At 40.4% G+C, this 21249-nt stretch overlaps 1 protein-coding gene across 1 annotated transcript in view; it reads left to right on the forward strand.

Annotated features, from left to right (window-relative positions):
- The first annotated feature begins 253 nt into the window (after positions 1-253).
- nxn (nucleoredoxin) overlaps positions 254-21249 on the forward strand; it is a 56851-nt gene continuing 35855 nt past the window's right edge. The window contains exon 1 of the mRNA XM_046074048.1: positions 254-743. Coding sequence (XP_045930004.1) covers positions 435-743 — 309 coding nt within the window. The 5' untranslated portion in view covers positions 254-434. The remainder of the gene's footprint in view (positions 744-21249) is intronic.

A 21249-nucleotide genomic window follows, 5' to 3' on the forward strand; every position in this document is an offset into this window, starting at 1 on the left:
TAAGGTCGAACCTGGAATCCCGCTGCTTTAAGTCTGACGATATAAAACATATAAACTCAGACATTAAAATGAATTGAGCTGCATTTGCTATCCTTAACACATCAAAAATCCACAGAATATAGTTATTAAGTGTCATCTTTTTGACTAGATATAACCAGATATCATGGTGAAAGTGTATACTTTGAGGAGGGAAAGAGCGCAACCGTTGTTGCAGTCAGTGTGATTTAAGCGGAGTGCATTCCTGCACAGCGCTCACACACCAGAGGACGAGCCGCGGTGCAACACAGACCGCAACGCCTCACAGGGGCTGGGAGCTCACCTAAAACCTCAAAGTAGAGGTGGAGGAAGTGCCGGGTGTCGCCTGAACATAGCGGTTACATGTACAGCAACCTCGGCTGAGGGTAACGTTGTGTGTTCGAGGACTGTACGCTGCGATGTCGGAGTTCCTGGTGAGTCTGATCGGGGAGCGGCTCGTCAACAGCGAGAAAGCCGAGGTGGACGTGCAGTCGCTGGGCGCCAAGCTATCCCTGGTCGGGCTCTTCTTCGGATGCAGCCTTAACGCCCCGTGCAAGCAGTTCAACGGAAGCCTATGCGAGTTTTACAGCAGGTTCAAAAAGGCGTCGGAACATAAGGACAAATTGGAAATCGTCTTCATCTCGTCTGATCAGGACCAGAAACACTGGCAAGACTTTTTGCAGGAGATGCCATGGCCTGCGTTACCTTTCAAAGACAGGCACAAAAAGGTAAGATGGGCTGTGGTGATGAAGAGGAACACTGACAAACCAATGCTTATTCTCTGAAGGAGGTTTAGCTGGAAACCACCGGAAAAGTCCCTGTAGGCCATGTCTGCTTCTTCTTACAGTGCACAGGTGGATTTGCTTTAATTTCCTTACATCATTAACCTCTCTATAGCAGATTCCCTTAAATCTGACTTTACTCAATTGGACTTCTGTCATCTTAAAATGGTTTGTCTTTTAAGCCAAGTTAACCAAATTATTGCTAAAACATACACATCTATATGATTTTCTACACAAATACAAATTTTAATAAAGCCTGTGGTTACAAAAAGCAGCCACTTGATTCCACATTTAACCAAAAGAAAATGAAAATGATAAATGTCATTAGTGTTTGCACAGGGGGGAAAAAATAGAAATGTCAAGAGAGATTAATTTTTTAATCATGTTTCTCCATTTTTCACAACAGCCAGAGAAGGATCCTTTTTAGCCTTTGACTTAATTTTGTCAGCATCTAAACGTGGCATGCCAGACATTCCCAACTTATTAACATGAAAGGAAACAGAAAGTAACTTCATTTCTATTTGTCTTTTACTGACTAACGTTTCTGTTCAAGGAATTGTTATTGGCACATAATGTTTTAGCTAAAGCACTTTTACTGTTGCATCTATAATATTATCCACAATGCTGCCTGTGTAGTCTGCTCAGTGAAGGCCCTTTATTTTACCATCATCTATAGCTTTCTGTGGTTTCCTGATGGTCAACAGTGCAATGCTTGGTGGATTTCTAATTCACCACTTTGATTTCACTTAATGTATGTTTGTAAGTATGTTTATTTTTGTCTAATTTTTGTAACTCATGAGGCAGCTTGGATTTAGTTTTCTGCTGTGATATATTTTGAACATTCAGTGTAAATATTTGCTTTTCAGTTGAAATAGACAGAAAATATAGTTTTATTTTAGCAAGTTACTATATTATTAAATTGCACAAATTATCTCATTAATCTAATATTTTGAAATTAGTTTTTGAAGACGTTTTAATATTTAAGACAAACAGTGCTACACACACACTATTTTCTATTGTTCATAGCCAAAACTGTCCCACAAAAACAGAATCACTTACAAACATCTTGTGGATAAATTACTATTCTTTCTGCAAAATACGAATACTCGTATGGTTTCCTCTGCCAGTTAGTAAGTGATATTTGCTGTTGCAAAAACATGAAGAACGATAGAAAGGAGGACAATGTTGTATACTGTGTGTGTGTGTGTGTGTGTGTGTGTGTGTGTACTGCAGGATGTCAGTAGGCCATCCCAGCCCCCTGTTTGCAGCACAGGTCTCATTTTCTAAATGTAAATGTAATTGCAGATGAGGCATAAACAAGCATACTGTGTGGCCAGCTATATTTGCACGGCTTGCATGTCTGTGATTAGCTGATTTTGTTTCCAAAGTAAAATGTTGCTGTGGATTTAAAATCATCCAAATAATGGTAAAGAGGATTTTGACTTGCATTTGAAGGCTTGGTTTGTACTTTTTAAAAGGAGATATTTGTAAGAAAGTAACATTGAAAGATTTTAACGGTAGTTATGTTAAATAATATGTGTATAAAACCATTACGGGTTAAAATGTTTAATAGCCTACAGTCTTTATCTCAGCCTGTATTTTCTCAAAAGGATGCATCTTTTTCAGTCTTAACACGGTGAGCAAATTCACCCCCAACTGTTCTTTGTGAAGGTGAGGCATGACTTGGACTGCATCATTGTCTTGTAAATTCTTTCAGATTGCCAATGATGATTTCCGTTACACCTCATAATAAAGTCCAGGCATGAATAAGGCTGGGAGATAACAGGGGATGGGGGTTGTCTTGTTGTCTGGGGCGGAGCACATCCATCGCCACGGTGCAGCTTTATTGTGTTCTAACTGTTTATGGAAAATGTCTGTGGCATCAACATAACCATTGTTCACGCTCTTGCTGGTGGTCTATTGGCTGTCTGGGCCTTATGAGAATAGAGCAACACAGTTATGTATCTTGTGTTTTGCTGAGGCCTGTTTTTGTTTTGGTTCAGCTGAGGCTTCATCCAACCTTTGCCCTATTCCCTCTCACCATTATAACACAGCAGTGAAAATTCAGTCAGCACTTTTAGTGCAAGAACAGTATTTTATAAATGTGACATCTCTAGAGGCACGCAGAGCGTGTCATTACCCCTCATCATCCAGTAGTTAATTGATAATTTATGCATGTTGGCATTTAAATTTTTTTTTTTTAAGGGAACGGCTATGTATGCCGTAATCTGTGCATTCATTTACACTGCAGCCTTTCTCCTGTCCAAACGGTTTGTGTGAATCTCTGGCTGACCTGATGTAATGCTTTTATAGATAATTCAGGTGGTTGATCTCTATCTCTATTGTTGATTTATTTAGTTGTGAAGTTCCATGGATTCGTAGCTCAACAGAAAATTAATCAGCAGCTGTTTTGATAATCAATTATACATTTCAGTAATTTTTCAAGAAAAAATGTCATTATAATTGTATTTGTTTGTTCCAGCTTCTCAGATGTGAGGATTTGATACTTTTCTCGTGTATGGCCATTTACTCGACTATTTATGGAGTAAAAGAAGCATTTTGAACACATCAAATTAGGCTGTGGGACTTTATAATGGTTATTTGCTATTTTCTGCCATTTTATTTTTAGACAAAACTGTTAGTTGACTAATTGAAAAGATTGATGACTAAAAGTAAAATGATAGTTGCAGCCCAAATTAGTTGTTATTATATGGGGATTTATGTGTATTGGTGAAACACAAGGCGATCAACCAAAATGCAGAAATTTTCATTTTTTGGTTCTAATTAGATGTGTCTAATTCAAGCGCAAGAATCATATTTTGCAAATCAGGAAGTGTGAAGTTTGCTGATGCTAGAAATGGACAACATAAAGTATTTTATTTGGTTCTGAGTAACAGAGGAAGACTGACTGCTGAAGATGTCCTGGCATGTCTGAAATTGAGCGTTACAGTAACTGAAGAGGATCTTCTGTATGTTTACTACAGACAGACCTAATTGATGTTGACCCAGTGGAGGGCCGTGTTGATCTTGTGGGTCCGCAGAGACTAAGTGGCCCTCTCACCTCTCCTCGCAGGCTCTTTTTGACTCCTGGCTGAAAGCTTAGCTCACCTCCTGAAGGATGCAGTTTCTCTTCAGTCATGTCTTTGAGCCTCACCGCCCACCTAAGAATCTCCAACTGTACCTCCCCCTCCTGTTCCCTTTGCTCCCCCTCCTCTGCCCTGTACTGACATGGCTATCTCTCACAGAAGGCTGTCCTCTTTTCGTTTTACTCAGGGGTTATCCAGGCCTTCCTTTTGCAGGAAATGTTTGTTATTTAATCAAGAAGAATAAATATTCTTGATTAAATACAGAGAGAAAGGAAACTCTAGTGTCTAGAGGCTAGTCTTTATATAATTTGTCCTTGAAAAAAGATCCTGTAGTTGTGGTGGTTTTGTAACCAACACAAAAGACTGAAAAGTCTTATATCCTGGTGCCAATTGATTTCATTTAGTTATTTGCAGGTCATGTGAATGTCTGTCTGACATTGTGTTGTTCTGATAAAGGTTCCACTTAGAGACTGCTTAATGGAGGGGAGAATGTCAGTAGTCTTTCTTATTTGTGGTCTTTCTTATTTTCCATTCTTAATGTGGGGTCACTCTTAAAGCAAGACCGACCAAGAGGTCAGCACATTTGTTTTTAGAACAGCATAGAGGATATCCACTAGTGTTTGTCTTGGGGGATCCTCGAATAGCACGTCTGCTTGTAGTTCAGGGACGGCCAGCTGCCTCGCTGTCTTGGCTTGCTGGCACTGCCTTACATGGACTTGTGCAGCAGAGATGTAAATCAATTAAAGCCTTGGCCAATGTGAAAGCCCAACTTGACCAAAGGGAGGGAACAAGCAGAGATGCTGCCAGAGCTTTTCCTGCAGGAGTCTGGGGTGGGGGGGATGACATCGCAATGAGAGAAAGGGCTCTTGTTCAAGTCCTCCTGGTCGGTGTTTCTGCTCTGTAGCTGGCCCCCAGAGGAAGGACGCCCGCTCAATCGGCTCACAGCCAGGGTCTAAGGGTGCAAGGGGCTTTAGAGAGAGGGGCTAAGGATGCCTTTCATCAATCGTCACTGATCTGCTACAGACTGCTGTGCACCCAGCCCGTCATAGCTCCTTGGCCTGTGACAGTAGAAATGACTTGATAAGTGCCTTAACTGTTTTATCTGCAGGTGGCAATTCTCTCTTCTTAATCTTGTGTTCCGCTTGTTTTTTCTGGGTAGCGTTAGATGTTGTCTCCTTTTATTCTTTTCACTCACACAGTGTGGGCTAATAATGTCAACAGAATAGGACATTTTTGAGGCGTCTGTGATGTGGCACCTCTGTAATTGAGAGCTTTCGAGTTAATTGTAGGATTCAGAGAGGATGTATTCGTGACCAGTTTCTGCTCAGTCTTCCTGTGCTACAGCTCATGGGAACCAACTACATGTATGGTATCTTAACAGAAAGTCTAATTATAATTCAAAGACACTTGGAAGTAAAATGAATAGAGCGTTGTAAAAATAAGCAGATTTAAAGACGTGTGACTTCCCCACAAGGATGGTATATGCAGAGTGAAAACTAAATAACTCAATGCAGTAGCTCTCAGTTGGACACCAACATACAGTAGATGAAAAAACAAAGTCAGCAAGAATGGTGATCTACTCCATCAAATGAAGCTGTGAACCTGAAACAGAGGCACTCTCTGTTAGATTCCTTACTCTGATCAAAGCTTTAGGGTTTAGTAAATGGCCTATTATGAAGTTGTGTGTGGGACTAAATGGGAAAATAAGCTAATCCTTACTTCAAGGCATTTGACCCAGGCAGATTAAATGACTAGTGAAACCCTAAAACAACAATTAACGTAAAACGACAATTAACCTAAAGTTCAATGTGGTTTGAATACTTGAGGAGCTGTAATTTACAATTTTGAGGAATATCAAGAGGAGAAAAGTATTAACCACTGCAGAAACATGTTATCAGTACTTTATTGTATTTACATGCAAACATTTATGTATTAAATTTTTTTCTATGCAGTTTAATGACATCAACATATTATTGATATCTTTCTTTTCAGTTTTCTAATTGTCAAACAAAACTGTGATGCATGAGCTTTCTGGCTTAATGTGCAAAATGTATATGGTGGGACCTGACACCAGTAAATGGCCCATGTCAAAAATACTGACTTTGATTTAGGGAAAGCGTAGGTAGGTAGGTAGGTAGACAGCCAGGTAAGTCAGACCGAATTAAATGATTGGCCATGCTTATTACAGTCCTGCGACAGCCATATTTGTGTCAGGTCATTTGATTTATTGATTGCCGTCTGGAGGTGAAGAGAATTTCAACAAACTCAATAAAAAATGCTTCTATTGCCGCATCCGGTGTGATTGTGTGTGCGTATATCATTTGGTTGCTATTAAAGAACTAATAAGAGGAGAGAGGTGTTATATAAAAGTATGTAGTATTATAATTTGGATGCAACTGTAAATGCACCGTGGCTTTGCAATTACTGCTATTTATACATTCCAGTTCACACCATTGGGTTTTGTGTTACGCTTACTTTGATAACGCTGACCTTGTACAAACTGTTACCTTGACTCTGGCTTGAAGTGCGCATGCCTGGCTGCAGAACTGTAATTAATGGGACTCCATTGTCTTGCAGCTGTGAGGCCTTGTTGCTGTGCGCCATATTTGACAAGAGCTTATGTAAAGAATGTGGGCAGACACCTGCTCCACTGGAGCCGTTCAGGGCCAGAGGGCATAAAGGCAGTGTGTGTTTGTGAGGGCTCGGGATACTTGGCAATGCCAACTGTTACATCTCACACTACTAAGCTTGTGTTACTGTCGCCTTTCACTGCCCATTGTGTCCTCTTTACTTGGAGATCTGTAATATTATGAGAGGGGACAATAGAGATCTCGTCAGAGGTGAAGTTCAGTGGCTTAAGTTACCCAAGTTAAAGTTTAGGGAACAGTCACGCTGTTTGTCTCGTAAAACCTATTCCCTCTCGCAACTCAGTCTGTTTTCACTTACGTTATCTACACGTTAAAAGACAACAAACAATAGCTGTAAGGCTGTGACCTCTGTCTGTGGTTCATGAACCACTGAAACGATACTCTGGGATTGACTTTTCTTCTTTGTCCCTGTGTTCTCCAGCTGGACTTCTGCTGGTCTCTCTGTGGTTTTCAGTCAGGACTTTCCAGAGTGGAGTGACGTTAAAGATAATAGACATGGCTAATGTGTTCACCGCAGTGTCTGCTGTAACTCTCGATGAGAACAACAGATGATTCATTTGCTTGCGTACATTATCCCAAACCAGCCCGATTGTCACATACTTACCAGTCAAATCATCCAAACCAATGCAGCACAAAGTTTAGCATGCGATCGCTTGATATAAATTTTGGATTTTGCTGATGACAGGAAAGCAGCTTAGACCAAGCTTCTTTCCATGGAAATAAGCAGATGGTTGTTATTTCAATTCATAAATCCACCATCATCTGTTACGTGTTCATATTTTTTTTTTAAACGCAACTGCTACCATATCTGGGAGGTTTGTTGCTCCTTTTTCTCTGAGCTGAGAACACTTTGTGGAAGGGTTGTTGTGCCTGGACCCTCCCCCATTCAATACTCTGTCCTCTAATTGCCCCACACCGCAGCTCTGCAGCCCCTTCCAACATAATAACAGCATAGCCGCCCCAGGGGCATCCTGCCATCCAGAGCTGTCTTTCGTCTCTTTTGTTATCTCTCCTAGATTGAATGTTAGCTCTTTGTGATTGCCCAGTTTCCCCCCTCATCATCACCACTGATCATATTTCTTAAGCTAAATTAAAAAGATACAATGATGGATTCATGCTTTGGGTAGTCGACACTCACTGCAAATTTTCATCTTTGTCTCTGCCACTCGATGACCCCACATCTCCTTCAGGATATCTGCTCTATCAGTGAATGACAGTGTTGATTTGATGTAAATTTATTCATTATATGTTTCCCCTTGGACGATAACCCTGTCCCTTCCATGTGACCACCACCCCACACCCAGGATGGAAGCCCTGTTGTGTATACCCCCCATTTCATCCAAGTGTAAGTGCTCCTGCAGCTCCTGCTCCTGTCTGAAAAGAAGCTCGCCATACAAAGAGACCCACTGTCTCAGCGTGTAGCATGGCACACTGGCACCAGCCCCGCTGTCTTGCCTACAGTTTAGCTACTGCGTGCGGTGTAGGGATTTTTATCTAGCAACTGACAAGCATGCACTCTGACAAAGTGCGGAAAAAGGTAGTTTGATTTCTCAAAATGCAAGACTGTATCTATAATGTTGCCTTGATAATTGTGTTTTGTCACAGATCTAAACATTGTTTTTGTGCTTGATCACACTAAAATACATAATTCTAATCACATTGGTGATTCCCAACCACTTAGTCAGGGGGTACTTCTGCAGTTAATAAATTAATGGTTTAAATAGTTGAAACGCCCAGCCTCTGCCACTCTGAGTGTAGTAAGAATGCAAACTTGACCAAACCTAAACAATGACAATTCAGCTGTATGAAAACCTTATTGTTGCAAAGTGTGTGTAGTGTTACTGTAGTACACGATGTCTTATTGTAACACTTTTCTGTAGGATGCACTGGGATGCATTAACTGCTCTGCTGTGATGTGAGGGTAGGACCAGTAGTTGTGTTTATAAAGACAAAGAGGAAAAAGAGAAATGGTTGTCGCTCCCTCAGGCTAACAGGCTGCTGTATATGGATGGAGAAAGTACTCCACTGTACTCCAATGGGCTTTGTGGGCCTCTAAATGCAGCATGACAGAGCAGCATCCAGCCCACATCTTCTCGGAATAAAAAAGCTAGATGTAAGACACAAGGGCAATGCTTTGTATCCTATTTATTGTCCATCACTGTAGTTACATGGTGGGATTTTAATATTGTTGATCGATTGAGAGAAAACTTTGTGATTTTCCATACCTAAGCATGTGTATGCTGTATAAAGATGAAGATCTTTTGGTTTACATTAAATTTTTCATCTTATTCTATCCTTACAACAAGCAAGAGTGTGAACAAAAAAAACTGTAAATGGGATGAATGGATACAGATGAAGAGAGTTTTATAAGCAGTGACTATCAGTCTAATATGGTTGTAATACCTCTTTCACTGGGAGACTTTTATTCTTCTATTAAGGAATAGTTTGACATTATAGAAAAAAACAGTTATTTGCTTTCTTGCCAAGAATAATATGAGAAGATAGATGTCACTGCCTCGTGTACAAATATGAAGCTTCAACCTGCAGCTGGCTAGCCTATCTTTGCACAAACTGAAAATCGGAGGAAAATGTATAGCATGTCTGTCCAAAGAAAAACAAAATCCGCCTACTAGCATCTCTAAAGATTACTAATTGCATGTTATATATTGTTTGTTTAATCCAAACTAAAACTGAAGTGTAAAAGCAACAAAGTGTATTTTTATGCTTTAAACGTCCTGTTTCAAGGACTTCATGTACATTTAAAAAATAAATGTGAGTTTCAACATTGCTGACCTCTTATCATTCAGATTAGTTGGTTCTAGCTGTTGGTTGATCCTCACTTTGCTCCTAGGCAGATGCTACATTTACAGTGAGCTGTTAATCTCCTACAGGATAATGAGCCAGCTGAGGATATATCATGTCTAATAGGGTCAGATGCCACCACAGACAGCCTCCCAGATGAATATTTTCCATAATATTGAATCAGCTCTTTCAGTTTTTATGGAGTTGCATGGTAGCAAGTTAAGACTTTGAACAGTTGCTGACAGAACAAAGAATTATAAGTAAGCATCTTCAAATGTACTTTTTGTCGGAGCTCAGCAAGTCAACGAGGCTTAAGAATTGTGTAGCTAATTTAAATCCTGTCCTTGCTAAGTTGGCACGTTGCGTTAAGAAAAAGTGGAGAAAAATTGAGGGGAGTCTGGCTGAAGCAGATCTCATGGCCTGTAGTTTGCTCATTATTTTTGTAATAACCAGAGAGTCACATGGAATCATTTCCAGGCGCACCCCGCTCCTGCTCCTCCAAGAGATTGCACACAAACATGCATTCTTGAATTTGGTTCATTTAATGTGTTTCTATTTTCATTATGAATCTAAATATCCAAAATTGTCTGCAGCCAGGTTCACTGAGTTTACTGCGCCTGTGTTATTTGACACCTCTGCAGCAACATGCTCCCCGCATAATTGCACATTATATCTACTTGGACAAATGGATATGTTAATATTACCAGTTGGTTTCTGTCATAGCGTGTGTGTGCACGCCCAAGTCACATGATTCTTTAGAATACATTTGTGAGCTATTACTCAAGGTCACTGGTGGGCAAGCTAATCTGGAAAACAAATAATGGTGGTGCAGTGTTGCCTATAAATTGATTCATGCTGTTGTATTATCAGTAACATTGCTTTAACAATATGAAGCTGGGTTTATTTCTCAGAAGGCTGCAAAATATTTACTGCCACTGGCTGAAGCCTGTGGTGGAGTACAGTAAGGTCACTGTTTTAATGAGTTACACAGGTGTAGAATGTCTTCCCTGCTTGTGTAATTTACTTAATGTAATGACTAGTGATTTTAGTGCTTGTAATTTTAAAGCTACTATTATATACTAGATGTTTTATGATTACAGCATCTTTGAAATTAATCTGAAGTTGTTTTTTCTTTTTGTAGAAAAAATGCGCTTCATGTTTCAGCCTATTCAACACAGTGTCTACAACAGTGGTACCATTAATAAATGAATGCGGCCACCTAATTAATTTGAGTCTGATATTCTCTCTAATTTTTGCTCTGTTTTGGTCCCTATCAACTCCTGAGGAAAATATCTGGCTCTTCATGTGCTCTATGTTCACCAGCTAGTTGCTAACCTTGTCTGTGTGCCACTTAGTGCTGGGCGGGTATTGTCGGTTTTTAGATTGTAAACGCTGCTGATGACAGCGGTGGGATTGAACCAAAATAGTAAAGTTGCCGGCCATGAAACCAAAACAGTGAGCTAAAAGACGCTATAAAGCTCTGTAGAGTTGAGGGGAGCTTATGTGACGAGTGTGGGTTCATCACTTTGAGAGGCACCTTTCACATAATATATAGGCGTTTGATCCATTGTTTGTATGGAAATATCGATTAGTGATTAGTGTCAAATACTAACGATAAAAAAACTCCTGACAAAATCTTCCTTTCTAGAGAATGTAATGTTGAAGTCCAGCTTGTTCAGCTGCAAGTAAAGTAAACAAGCACAGAACTTGACTGTGCCGCTGAGAAACACATGGAGTCTTTATAATATACAAGAGAAATAGGCCAGATGATGCACTGATGGCAGCCCATATGGGGGTATTGGCGATGCTGCAGGCTATAACAGGGGGAAGAATTAGAGGGAAGAGTCATGAATTCTGGGTAACACTAACCATGACAGGAAGCAAGACTGTCGTGGGAGGTGCTGATATGAGTTAGAGGGGTTCTCTTTGAACACCCTCTGAGTGAAAAAGTAGCCTTGGATCAGAGGGCCTGGAGTGTTTTCATTTTTATGAGGCTTGCTTGTCCGTACATTCCTTCAGCTGTCACATCCCATTTTGGAATCATCTACGCTAGGTCTTTGTTCAATAAAAACCCCACCGCATGCATTCCACATATTCCAACTCATGTAGTTGCTGTAAGGAATATGTGTGTCAGAAAAGGCTCACACAAATCATCACACTTTAGTGGTTGAGAGGGTGAGACCCCCTGCTGAGGCTGCACTGTGGCTTAGCTCTGCCTCTGTGTTGGGGGCTAATCGCTGTTTTGACTAGTCTTTTTTTACCCAATCTGTTTGCATGTAGCGCCGATCCCACAGCCATGATGAATGAAAGGGTTTATCAGCTTAAGCCTGTTGTAAGGACCACGAGAGGTCTCATCTTTTCACAGAGGAAAGAGAGCAGCCTTCGGACACAAGTGTCCAGGCAATTAGAGCCGCCGGGGCCTCAAAGAGAGATTACTGGCACACAGAGATGTGGCCGGATCTTTCTTGTGTCCGCACACTCATTGACATTGTTCACTCGATGTTGAGACACATGATGATTGATGCTGGGCAGCGGAGATAACCGAACACAGTCACTGGGCCTCAAAACACAACACCATGTTAGCATTGTAAAAACGTCAGTTTGCTAGTTAACTGTGGCAGCTTTTGTGTGTGCACAGTCGTGCCTGAACCAGTGTGAAAACCAACACATGATAATATCTAGTGAGTTTTTTATTAGTAGAATGGCATGAATTTGGGAAAACTACAGATAGTGAGGATTTATGTTTTGGCCTCTAAGTTCTTAATTTGTGCTCGTTATGCTTGTAATGAAGTAGGCTTCTTTGTTTTTGTAATGGTTGTGGAACAGGACATTAGAAATTGGTTAACTAGGATTCTTATGCCTAGACGATATGTTAGTACATACTGTTAGAAGATATATGTTTACCTTGTTGGCTCTCCATTTAATACCTCTGTTTATATTGGACAGTGTAAGCAAAGTTGCAACTGAAATAACTTTATTTGTGAGGTATTTAATTAGCTGGTTTAGCCAAAACAGACATTTCTATGTGGTTATTTTAGTCATAAACAGTCTCAGTTGATTTACTATATTGATATGAAATAGCACAAATATTCTTGTAGGGCTGGATTTAACAAGACTTACAAGAACAAGAGCATCCTAAAAATGTTGCAAAGGACCATGATTCCACAGATGCAGCAAACCCTCACAATATTTAAATGAAATATAATTCAGCATTTGATATCCCACAATCTCACTGAAATGAAATAAAAATAAACTTTATTTATAATTTTAATTTTTAGTTTACACCTACACATCACTTTTCATGAATGAATAATAATTATAATAATAATAATTCATGACTTCCAATTTCATTACTTCCCCTTTTTTAAAATGGCATGTCAAGAGATACAAGAAATTTGATGTTGGCACGCAAGACCCGCGTTGTTCACTCAAAGGTGGAAGGTTAAAGCTTAATAACTGTTCCCGTTGCTCAAGCATTCACACACATGCAATGTTAGCAGCTGTGTATATCCTCTGGCAGCTATATTAAGACAAAACAGTAGATTTCTACCTTTCATAAAAAATGCTTTGCAATGTCTTTGCATCCAAATAACCTCTATATCCAAAATATTGTGTTTTATTTTTTAATGTCTTCATAGGAATACAAACGCATTACGTTTTTCTAGTTATCCTAGACATGAACAGGACTTGAGGCTTATGCTTTTTATGGTTTCTTTCTGTAAGGGAAAGGAACTTGCAGAAATCTTAAAGTAAGGCCATTCCTGCTGACGTGACTTGTAGCCTGTGAGGTGTTAAATTGAGCCTGGAGACCGTGCGAGTGTAGGGAGTGGATAAACACAGACAAAATACTTAACCCTCCCTCTGCTCCATAGCTCGCCAGTATGTCACTCGACACCTGCTCATTTGACAGAGCTGCTGGTTTTGGAAGCAGCAGGTGTGCTCTTTAAGTCCAATGGTAGCAGGTTCCGCTCTGACAACCCCAGTCTGTGTTGTGGTCAGTAAGCCTGCTTTTTCTAAAGGTGGAATATAGACTATGCTGAGCTCATTAAGTGTCTTTAGCAGAGCCACACCAATAGCTAGCTGTTTGTGTGCACACAGTCCCCCACAGAAACGTACAAAGCTGATGAACTGAAGCAGGAAAAAAACCCAGATGGAGGTCTCAAGTCAGGAATGTCCGTGTTTCTGCCAAGTCATATACCTATTCCCCTTCTCTCTCTTCATCTATCATATAATTATGGTGTACAGCAAGAGCCAGAGGTATGTACTATGTTTTTAAAAGACTGAAGGCGGGATTGGGGGTAAAACTAAAGAATTATTGCTGCAAATGAAAATATGACTGTAAGCTTCTGGTATGAATGAAACCAGGCTTAGAGAGAAAGGTGAGACCCCAAACTAGAAGGCACAGTTGGTCTGTGCTTCCTTCTCAGAGTGCAAAGGTAGCTGAAAACACCACATGTGGAATCATTTCTTGCCGGTGTGGCCAAACCCCTTGAGAAACAAAGGCATCTTCATCACTTCATCGCTTCCCCTCAGCACTTTGTTGCTCCAGGTGTTTGCTGGCTGAGCAGTCAAGATGAACTGCAGATAGAAACCTCGTCCAAAGACATGTTTAAAAAGCGGTGGGGGGGGGGAATCCACAGAAAAAATATTAGCCAGAACTGTCTGCAGGGCTGTCACAATTCTCACAGGTGCATTATGAAACTCTGCTTTTCCTCAGTTTGACTTCTTTAAGCTCGAGAGGCTGTGGCAGTATGAGGAATCCTGTTAACTTTGTTGAAGACAAAAAAAAATCTCTGTAGGTACCTGTCAGTGGTGTGGAGTTATGTTCAGAATGCATACTGTAATTACACTCTCTAATCAGAGCGTAACTGCAAAATATCAAGGCAGCATTTGACTTGACTTGTGCTAACAGGCTACTATCGGTGGTCTTTCTTTCTTTTTTCTTTTTTTTTTTTTAAGGTACAGCCATTACCACAAGGCAGAACTGAAGGTTTTGACAATTTCAAGTACAGAACAATTTATAATGCTTTGAGAATAAAGGTGGGGCTGAAGGGAAAATATAACTGACTGTACATTCTCCTTCTTTCCAGCCTTCTTTTAACATGTTCATCCTTTATCCAATCTCAAAGTGAAAGCAGAGCCAAGTTAAATATCTGGCCTCAAAGCTCCGAATATTTTCTCGGAAAGCAGAGCGGTTTATGTAAGTTTGCGGATAGAGATAACAGATTGCATGTCTTTTGTGGCCGATTAGTTGCCAGTTTTGAGAAATGGGTGTACCACGCACTGCCCTGGAATATTAGATAATAATATACTGTGACCATTTTGAACTTGAGTCTTCTGGCATCAGAGGAGTGCCGTGAATCTTTACAAAATGGAACACAAAATATTTCAAGTCATTTTTGTCTGAATAGTTCTTGCAGGTGTGTCCTACCCGTTTTGGTCTGATTTTCTGGTGGTTTGTTTTAAATAAATTTCAACTCTATTATTTCCTGCTTTACAGCTTCCTGTCCTCTCCTCTCCCTTTATCCGTCCACCAGCTTCCCTTCCGTTGAGAGACCCTTGAGTTATTTTGGCCTTGAAACCTGCTGTATTAGAATCATCTTTTAATAAGGCTGCCTTCTCTTGCTTGATGATTCCTGTTGTACAATCTTTCCCACAGGGCATCAGAATAAGCCAGAGGAGGTGGAGGGAGGCAACCTCTAGCCTTTTATTTTGTTTTTTAAATTCTAAGCTGAAAGACAGCACTGAAAAGAGGTAAGGAAATGGTGCATTTTCAATGATCTGCACCATCTTTGATCTTCAAATTGCAGCCATTACGTGTCATAATATTCCATGTAAAATTTCTTAAATTACCATGCTTTTGATGTTAATTCAGACTCGGCTTTGATATCGCCATGCTGTGATTATGAATGTAACTTCTGATTTTGTGCAGGATTTTATACCATACAATAACACTTACTACTGCTACTCATTATGCAAACACCCAGATCACACTTTATCTGAATGAGGGAAATCTGCTCCACTCACAGGGTGTTTATATAGATGCCAGAGGGAAATATGCTGGTGGTTTTGGGGTTTAGTGATGCAGGCGACGGTTAATACATTTTGTGTACTTGGCACTAAGTTAACTGATTGAGAGACAAGAAACAAGAGTCAAGCTTCAACCACGAGCCTGGGCCTGGTTTTGTGTTTGCCAGTGGTGAAGTGTGAGCAGCTGTAGGAGGATGCCAGCATTAGGAGTGAAATAATGACTGCAGTATGCTAGCATAGTCAATACCATACAACTGCAGCTGTTTCCTTTTGAATTTCAAAGAATGTAATGTAGCTTGAAGATTTTTTTTTTCTTTAGCAAGTGGAGCCATAACTACCTAGCAGAGATTTGCCAGACTGTGGTGCCATTTTGGAAAGTAAATGCATTTTTTAAATTTAATGGTCAGAGGCTGTGACACCAAGTGGGAACTGACGCTTATGTGCGGACAGGACCTCTCGGAAGATTTATCCTCAACCTGCTGGGCGTGGACACACAGACCGCCTCACTATGTTGTTTTTTGTAGACTCCACCCCCGCAGCAGTATCTTCATCCCACCAACACAAAAGAGCAGGATGAGCAAACTGGGTCAGGTTTCTTTCTATTTATGCCATGTATGTGTTGATGACCCTTTCTTTAGTAGTCTCTAAGCATTTGGATGTTTTCTTTTTTTTTCTATGAAGTGCAGAGGTGGATACAGCCCCCAAAGCAGCTTTTAAATTATTATCCATCCTCTAAGCCATTGAAAACTTAGTTCCAAATTGTGAGTATTATAATAAGCAACTATCAAGTTAAAGTTTGAGGAGAAACATTTTCAGTCTTCAGTTAATGTTTATCAAGAGCTTAAGATAGATAATCTGCTTCATCAGGACTTTCTGGGTGTGGTTTGATCATATTTGATTGACAGTGGCCTGACAACATAAGTAAACAACCCCACCTGTCATTACATTTCCATTCAAAACAGTGCATGGAAGTATGTGACGCCCCCTTTTTCTTTTTTTTTTTCACCTGAGCCCAGCCCCCTTCAAACCAAAATCAGCCCACACAGAATGTGTGTTCATCATGTCCCAATCATTCATAGTAAGCATTGATTGGGAAAATGTGTTTTCAGGGACTTTTTAATGTGCAATAATAACAGAATTGGATTCTCTTTAGTCACAACTTTTGTAGTGCTTTATTACCAGCTCACATTCATCGTTCGTGGCTCAAGGTCTTTTTGATAATTGCATTTACAGACATCGTGGGTTTTGCCTCTCAGCAACCTCCTCCTGCCCAGCCATTTCCCAGATGAGCAGCACTCTGTCATCTCATCCTGCCAAACACAGCCGCTGAAAAGTGGAAACACTGCAACAGGCAATCGTTTTGGTCAAAATTATGCTAAACAGGCAGTTCACTCAAATATTGCATTGCTCCCATGATATGTATATTTTTTATGTTCAACACATTTTGTGGCTTGCCCATCTTCATAAACTTTTCCATGCACAGATGGCGATGTGAACATTAAAGTAATTTCAGTGATTATGAGCGAGGGGTGTGCATTATTGTGCAGACCTGTATCTCACAGTTTCCTGTTATTCATCAGGAAGGCCTGAGTTTCGAGTATGTTTCCAGAGTGTGTGCTTCTCTTCCTGCACACTTTCTCAGGCCCTAACAATAGCCCCCTCGTCGCTGGCCTCTCGTAATCCTCTTCACCCCCCCCCAACCAACCTTTTCCTCTCTTCAATTTCTCTGCAAAAAGCTCCTTCAATGGGCCAGGCACCCCACTGTGTTGTCAACATCAACCAATCATGCGGAGAGCTACTTTGACTTTGAAATTGTGAATCCTTTTAGCTATTTTACTGAAACTTTTATGTGAACACTAGAGGATACTGAATTATTGACACGTTATTACTCTTTTATTTATTTTTTTTGTGCACCTCAATGGCAGCTGATCAAAAGCTGTCCACTCTGTTTGTTTTTCTTGTTTGTATGTTGGTATTTTTATTTATTTATTTTTTTTTTATGTCTAACTGTGGCAGGATGGACATCACAGTGGGCGCCACTTCAGGATGCAGTTTGTTTGTCATGCATTGTTTATCATCTGCTTTGACATTGCTCTCTGTTCAACACAGAATCACAACAAAAAGACACAAAGCATGCTGAGAGGAAGACAAAGAGCAATACAATGAGTTGAAATGCTTGGTTGTTGTAGACTCTCTTTTTGTCCTAAAAATCAATGCAGGTTTCTTTTTGCACAGTATGTATTACATCTGCTTTTGCATGGCTCAACAGAGATACACTCACGTGGATATTTATTGGTAGTAAAGAGACACCTAAAGTAAGGGAGGGGGTGTTTGTGGACTCTTCTTTTTCCTTCCAAATGAGCAGTTGTAACTCTTATCGTTGAAGAACTTCTTTCAGCTTGATTAAAAAATGTAATTATTCACCCATTTATGCATCAAATTGGCTTTTTTCTTCAATGGAATGGCAAGTGACGGGTGATAATTGTAGATCAAGACCTTGTGCTGGGGGACTGGCACTCAGTCTTAGGCTTTGGCAGCCATCAGCCCCTGGACGGATGTGCTGCTCGTGGTGGTGGGAACTAAAGACGGTGCTGCTTACGAAGTCAACCCCTGCTTGCAGAGGTTCTGGCAGTTTGCCCCGTTCCAACCATACAAGAGCTGCTCTTTTCATTTCACCCGTCACTGAATGATTCCTGCCCTCTGCCACCGGGTCCCAACAAGCGTCGTCATCACTCAGCGTGAGTGAGATTGAGCGCTGGATGAGATGCAGTGACACTCCAGAAATCCACTTCAAACAAACAATTAGAGCATGCTGACACATGGGGCTAATAGGCTTCTATGAGTATGCTTAGAGGCAGCCTTGCTATTGAGATGGTATTAATTATTAGCGGGGTTTAGGGCGGTGCAAATGAAACCATTTAGCTTTTTCAGGTGATGCATAAGAAGTAGTTTCTGTCTGTGAATATGAGTGTGTTTGAATATAGTAGTGGAATGTCAGTCCTGTTCTTCCAAAGTACTCGAGCGGTGCCTCATCAGCTCCCACAAATGCTGCTCAATATGCAAAGCCGTCTCTTGACAGGGCTTGTTAGGCATCAATATTACACTCCTGCTCCAGAGATTTATTTCAATATGGGCCATTACTGTTAAAGTCCCCCGCTCAACCGACTGCTCACTCCCTTTGTGAATTCAATATCTTTACAGGAGTTGTCGTGATTATGATCAGTCCATAATCCAGCATTGTCATGATTATGATCAGTCCATGAACTTCTGTGGGACGATGGAGCATAAACATTAAACCGCAGTGTTACACAAAGAGTGACTGGAATGTCTCATTTCATCATTCAGCAGAAGGAAACACGACTGTGTTTGCAAAAGAGCACAAACAGTAATGGAATTTGCATTAATCCAGGACATCCCTATTTATCTTCATTATTATCTTCCTGTGTTTTGTTGTGTGTGGGTATAGAGAAAACTGAACTGCAAAATGATCATCTTTCCAAAATATTTGGAGTTTAGTTGGTTTTGATTCCTTGTTTGGCGCTCTAGAATCAGCAGTTTAACCAGACACAACAAACATTTATAATTCATTTAATGTTGACATTAACAGATTGGCATTTATCTAAATATGAATAATTAATGTTTTTTGTGCTTATTACCGTTCCATTGTTCTTTTTTTCACATAAAGAATATGGTTCTGAGGATTTAAGCATAGCAACATTCAGAAACACAGAAAACAGTAGCTGTTTGTCTTCTGCTTTCCACCAGGCAGACGCCTTTAGCCTGGGATATCATTAGTACAATGAAAGGGATCTTTGACCAGGATATCTGCTTTACTTTTCACTCCTCTAAAGCCCTGCTCTGTGCTGCTCATCATGGCTTAATGGCACACAACGCTGCAGCAATTAAGCAGCTGTTTGGAATTAACCAAATAAACCTCCCGATGCCTTTTTCTAGATGTTAGTTTTTTCCCAGAGAAAGCAGACACGGATGTGTCGCTGTATCGAGTGCTTTTTAGGTTCTCCCAATTAAGAAAATAGTCTATGACTTTAAACGGCTGTCCAGTGGCTGTGCTAAGAGGTTCATGTTGGACACAACACCCCATAAACAGAGGTTTAAGGCTCATGATATGTATAAAAGTGAGATTCTTGTCCACAGCATTTTGTCCCTTTTTAAACATCATGTCACATGCTCCTGTTTTACTTTGTCCACAGACTGAACACTCCTAGTCAAAGTGCTACAGCCCTAGACTATGGATGCAGCTGCAGAGGGTAGATCCTCTCATAACAGATACAACTCTGTGATTGCAATTTGACTGACACAGGAAATCATTTTCAGTCTGCAGATATTTGTTGCTAAGGGACCAGGCTGGTGGGCTTCTAATGGCTGAGTGGATCCTGAGCAATCTTGGGCAATTACTTCACTTAATCATTAAGATCTAAAGAAGGGAGTGGTGCTGTGCTGTGAATTCATTACAGGGTCGAAGCACGAGATGAGCTGTAGTTATAGAGACATAAGAAAAAACTGACAGAGAGTGAAAGACGTGGAGTCATTACCAGCCAAGTGCTCATGTTTGGAGAAGCAATTAGCGGTTATTGGATTTCTGTAGACCATTATCGAATGGACTGTGGAACAAAATCAATTATAAAAGCAGCATTGCATCATGTCCCTTTTGTCTTCATATTCCACGGTAATTCCATGTAGGCCGGAGTGCTCTTTTGTGTTTGTTTTTGTTGTATGATGTATGAAAATTGCTGACTGGATCTCTCTTGTGGAAACAGTAAGGCAATTCAGGATGTTTGTGAGCTCATTAAAAATGAAAAAATAGCGGCATTGTCAGGTCTGTCATTTCACAGGATAGAAATCCGTTGGAGGGATAAAGAATGTCCCATACAAAAGTCCAATCTGGGCTGAACCAGTACAGACTGGTCCATTTGCTGCTAACTTGGCTGGACCACCCAGACTGATCTCTGGTTGACGACACAAGTGAACATTGTATTCCTCTGGGGAAAAAGATCATGTAGCAGAACTGCTTTCCAGATTCATTTCTTACCAGTGACAAAAGGACTAATCAACAAAAAGCTGAATTTAGTCTTAAGTAACCTAATTGCCTCTCATGTCAAATGATTGTGACTGGTAATTCTAAAGTAAGATAATGGCCCAAACCTATAAATCTCGACAACTACTGGCCACATTGCCCAAAGTTGTGGATATTCTTTGTGTCCAGATAATGATTTCTAATGAGTTGGTGATCACTTGCTTCTATGTCTGGCGCCATGGTCAGGTAAAACTTTTCCCTTGATAAACATTTTGATAGGGTTTCTCAAAAAGGAAATGCCCAAACTTACCTGAAATTTGCTGTGAATGTTCATGGTCCCCAGATAAGAAAACTTGCCAAATTTATGCTGACACCTTTTTCTTTGACATAGTGTCACCATCTGGTCCAGGAATTCGGCCCAAACACAGTATTATCGGATGTGTAGATGGTGATAAAACTAGCCAAACATATTCATGCTCTCCAAAAGGTGAACCTTTTTCGATTTTCAAAGACTTGTCAGCTTTCGCCTTGGACCACCTTCATGGCCAAAATGTCAACTTTACACACTATATCTAAAAAGTGAATATTTGCCGTGGAATTTCTCTTTTTAAAACCACCCTTTTTTATTTTATTTATCCTCAAGGCCCTCCTCTAGTGCCGGATGTCACAGGAGAAGAAAAAAAAATAAAATATAAAACTGTCAAGAAAAGCTGATACAATACAACATATGTGTGTGAAGGAGAAGATTATTATTGTAGTTTTTGGAATCCCTCTAAATGACCTTTGCATCCAAGAATACATACGCTACCAAAACTTATACAATGTTTACCATCAGCTACTCGCTAGTTGGT

Source organism: Micropterus dolomieu, linkage group LG17, assembly GCF_021292245.1.
Source record: "Micropterus dolomieu isolate WLL.071019.BEF.003 ecotype Adirondacks linkage group LG17, ASM2129224v1, whole genome shotgun sequence".
Lineage (NCBI taxonomy): Eukaryota > Metazoa > Chordata > Actinopteri > Centrarchiformes > Centrarchidae > Micropterus > Micropterus dolomieu.